Below are 3,757 nucleotides of genomic sequence, written 5' to 3' on the forward strand. Positions count from 1 at the left end.
CCACGTCTTGTGGGATCTAGCCATCCCCACGTGCGGCGCGTGAGAGTTACCGTGAGGTCGACGGCAGATGATATCATGTCTTATTACTATTATTATTGTTATGATTGTTGTTATTATTTATCGATGGGAGCGATGCTTTAATTCTCTCAACTCAAAAATTATTATTTATGAAGCCTAAGGAGATCATTACTTCGTATTTGTTACTCTGTTTTATTAATACTATTGGAAATAATAGGAAAATAACCAAGCGATTTCTCATATCGATCTTTCACGATTCTCCAAGCCTCTTGGAACTATGAATTGTCTCAATTTGATTTGATTGTGCATATTATTGATTTATCCTATAAAGGTTATAAATAGGCGAAGGACTCTTCATTATTAAATGTGCGGACGTGACACGATCCTCGCTTCCGCCTATTTTTTATCTTGATATCAGAGCTCTAGATGTCCGGGCCCAGTATCCCTTCATCCTCCCGGACCAAACCGGTTCAATTATCCGACTAAACCGGTTCTCTTCCTTTTCTGTCCAATTCAACCAAATTCCGACCAATTCTTGGAAGAGATTTGAGACCGATTCTTAAGGTGTAAGGTATTTGAACGCTTTTGGTGTCTGTTTTCAGCCTTATTTTTCTCCGTATATATCCTCTAAGGTGTTGGTTTTGTCAATTTCTTTGTCCATCCTACTGTTTTCGAATGTAAATTGCATATAATGGATAAATTGGAAATTTCATTATATCCGTTCAGCAGACCATATAAATAGTACACATTATATTTCATGGGCTTAAAAAATATCACTTTTTTTCTGGTGGACATAGGCTATAGCATTGGTGATGTTTGTGCGCCTACAAAGACTATTGGTGAAAGCAAGGACAAATTTGTAAATAGCTGGAGAAGCGGTATAGAGAATCACCACATCCTATGCTAGCTTCACTTCCATATCGAGATCTTTCACCTCGTCTTGAGTTTGAACCTATACTACACTCATAATAGCTAGTCATAGTAGAAACATTTGGACATCCAAATTATCGTTACCTGACACTTTCTTGGATCCTAAATTTTCATTAAACTAAGATATGTGTGGGACAATTTTTGGAATTTGAATTCGACATTCGCTTCTCTTAAAATAATTGTTGTGTGCGGGATACACGGACAGGACCAAAGAATTCGACATACCATAAAGTGAGATGCCTCTTTGAGCTTATCTCCTTAAAGCTTTTGAACTCTTTTACTAGTTGTCTTGCCACAATATCATATGAAACTTGTAATAGTTCATAAGCTTATTTGGAATACATATATGTTTCTGGCCCGAAATTATAAAATACGGCTCTAAAATTCGCGGTTCCTACATCATGAAGACCAAGATCATTAGAAATTTAGAGAGCACAGGAGTCAAACTTGCATACCAGAAAGTTGAATCGGAGCATCACTAGAACAAAATCCGCATTGGCCTAGCGAACATTAGAATGAACAATGAGCGGAAGATAAATCGTGTACAGCATAAACGGTGTGAATCTTGTTAGGATCAAACTCAACACAACCGACGGTTGATAGAGAATAAAAAATGACAATGAAACTATGAACTCACTCTTGCGGACTTGCAGCCTATTGAATTCACACCCTCCGAAATTAGCTTGAAGAACCCGACGAATTACGGCAATACAAGAATCAAAAAGAAGATAAAAGTTTAGCACGCCACGTAAACAAAACAGGCACGTTAGTAGATGACCGAGAGAGCAACCACAACCTTCGAATACGTAACTTGCACACGGAGGTTATTAATCTAAAAGTCGGTTCTCGATATCATGTCGAGCATGCGAGAATCACAGGATTCGACACCATCAAGCCATGATATATTAGGGCATTCCCGTGCACCGTAAGTTATAGAGGGATCGTAAACCTTCCGGGCCGGTGACTTACGTTAGCTCATAGCACTCCTCAAGATACAATTCGGATAAGTGCTTCAAATTCGACAAATCCGTCACCGCTTTCAGTTTTCCACAACGTGTAATAGAAAGCATTGATAGCCCAACGGGCAGCTTTGGAAGATATTCAAGCCAAGGGCAATCACAAAGAGTGAGCTTCTTGAGAAGGGTTAGCTGGGAAAGATGCGGCAAGGATGTACTACGGCGGGTGATACGTAGAGTTGTTATGCCGGAGGGCGGTTCCGGTATTTCTCGAAGCTTTTGGCAATATCGAACCCTCGGGTTTTGGACACAAGAGAGCTTAGAAATGCTTTTCGGCAAGCCCGTAATGCCCGACTTGTCTAAATTAAGCTTGTTTAGGGAAACCGGTTCGCCTATTTCACTAGGTAGTCCTTTCAGATTTTTGCATCCTGAAGCTCTCAACTCTTGGAGTTCCGCCAACATTCCAATGGCACCAGGCAATTCTGTTACGCGAGATCGACAAATGTCCAAGATCCTCAACTTCTGCAGATTTCCAATGCTTTCGAGTAATTCCGCAATTGCTGTCCTTGCTAAATGCAGTTCCGCCAATGATGCCAAGTTCCCAATTGAATCAGGAATTTCTCTCAACGAGGGGCATCCCCATAATAACAAGCACTGCAATGATGCTAGATGGCCTATGGAGCTAGGTATGCGAGCGAGCGACACACAATTAGAGGCATCAAGAGTCCTAAGCTCCTTCATAGAACCAATGGATTCAGGAAATTCTTCAATCCGTGTCCCGGATACGTCCAACAAAGTTAACGACACAAGTGAGCCCATGGATTCTAGAAGTTGAGCCAATCGTCTACAAGACGAGGCACTTAGTGTCTCCAGCTTCGTCAAACAACCTCTCGAAATAGGAATCTCTTGTATATCCGTATGATCTAAGAGAAGCTCCCTCAATTTTTCCATTCTACCAACTCCCGCCGGTAGCTCCTTCAGTCTCTTACAACACCCGACATTCAAGGAGACAAGGGTCTTGATGTCACCGATAGAAGGATGAATCTCTTCTAGATGCCAGCATCCTTCAAATGATAAAATCTCCAAGCTTTTGAAAGTGGATAAGTCAGGAGTTCTTCTCAAAGACCGACAATTCGAGAGGTTGAGAACTTTGAGCTCTGTTGCCATCCGAAAAAAAAAAAAAGAAACAATGAGATTGGACTGCGTTTCCGATGTTCTTCGTTCTTGTTTGGACTACTTAAAATTCCATAGAAAAATATCAATGCTCCACTACTCCTTTTATTTGGACTTTTTAGAAGAATATATAAATTTTTCATAGTTCAGTCCCCATTCAACCATTGCTATAATACTCCACTACCTCACATATGTTTTATTTAAACATTCCTTAAGTAGTAGTGTTTGGCTATGTCACCAACATAGAAATAAATTTTTTTTTTTTTTTTGGAACTAACCAACATAGAAATAATTTTTCACCCACCCATCGGTGGCCGCGATGGTTTGAGCCCTTTTCACGAGAGGTCCGGGTTCAAACTCGTGGCGTCGGTGATTTAGCGGGGGTCGTGGCGGTGGGTTGCCACCCCGGGACTAGTCGTGCTTCACCGCTGGTTTGAGCCATAGCTCGCCCGCCGCGTGGATACCTCGGTTACCAAAAAAAAAAAATAATAATAATAATAATAATAATTTTTCAGCATATACTGCAAAAAGAATGTTAGGGACATACAACTGCTAACTATATTTTCTTCTTGCATTAGGCATATCTTCCAATTTGGCTAAAATAAATATCAACTGGCTAGCACTTACAAAGCTAACATACAATTTGCTCTCACAAAAACCATTATGAAGCAGTGCGCTTA

The 3,757-nt window shown here is 40.5% G+C and overlaps 1 protein-coding gene across 1 annotated transcript; it reads right to left on the bottom strand.

The window, feature by feature from the left end:
* Positions 1-1,913: 1,913 nt before the first annotated feature.
* LOC125312638 (disease resistance protein RPV1-like) lies at positions 1,914-3,071 on the bottom strand. The gene has a single exon (XM_048271357.1). The coding sequence runs from the start codon at positions 3,069-3,071 to the stop codon at positions 1,914-1,916; it is 1,158 nt and encodes a 385-aa protein (XP_048127314.1).
* Positions 3,072-3,757: the final 686 nt, after the last annotated feature.

Source organism: Rhodamnia argentea, chromosome 10 (assembly GCF_020921035.1).
Source record: "Rhodamnia argentea isolate NSW1041297 chromosome 10, ASM2092103v1, whole genome shotgun sequence".
In the NCBI taxonomy this organism is placed as follows: Eukaryota; Viridiplantae; Streptophyta; class Magnoliopsida; order Myrtales; family Myrtaceae; genus Rhodamnia; species Rhodamnia argentea.

Bases quoted from the DNA above. Each gene is read 5' to 3' on its own strand.
- LOC125312638 (XM_048271357.1), bottom strand. From the start codon at position 3,071: ATGGCAACAGAGCTCAAAGTTCTCAACCTCTCGAATTGTCGGTCTTTG.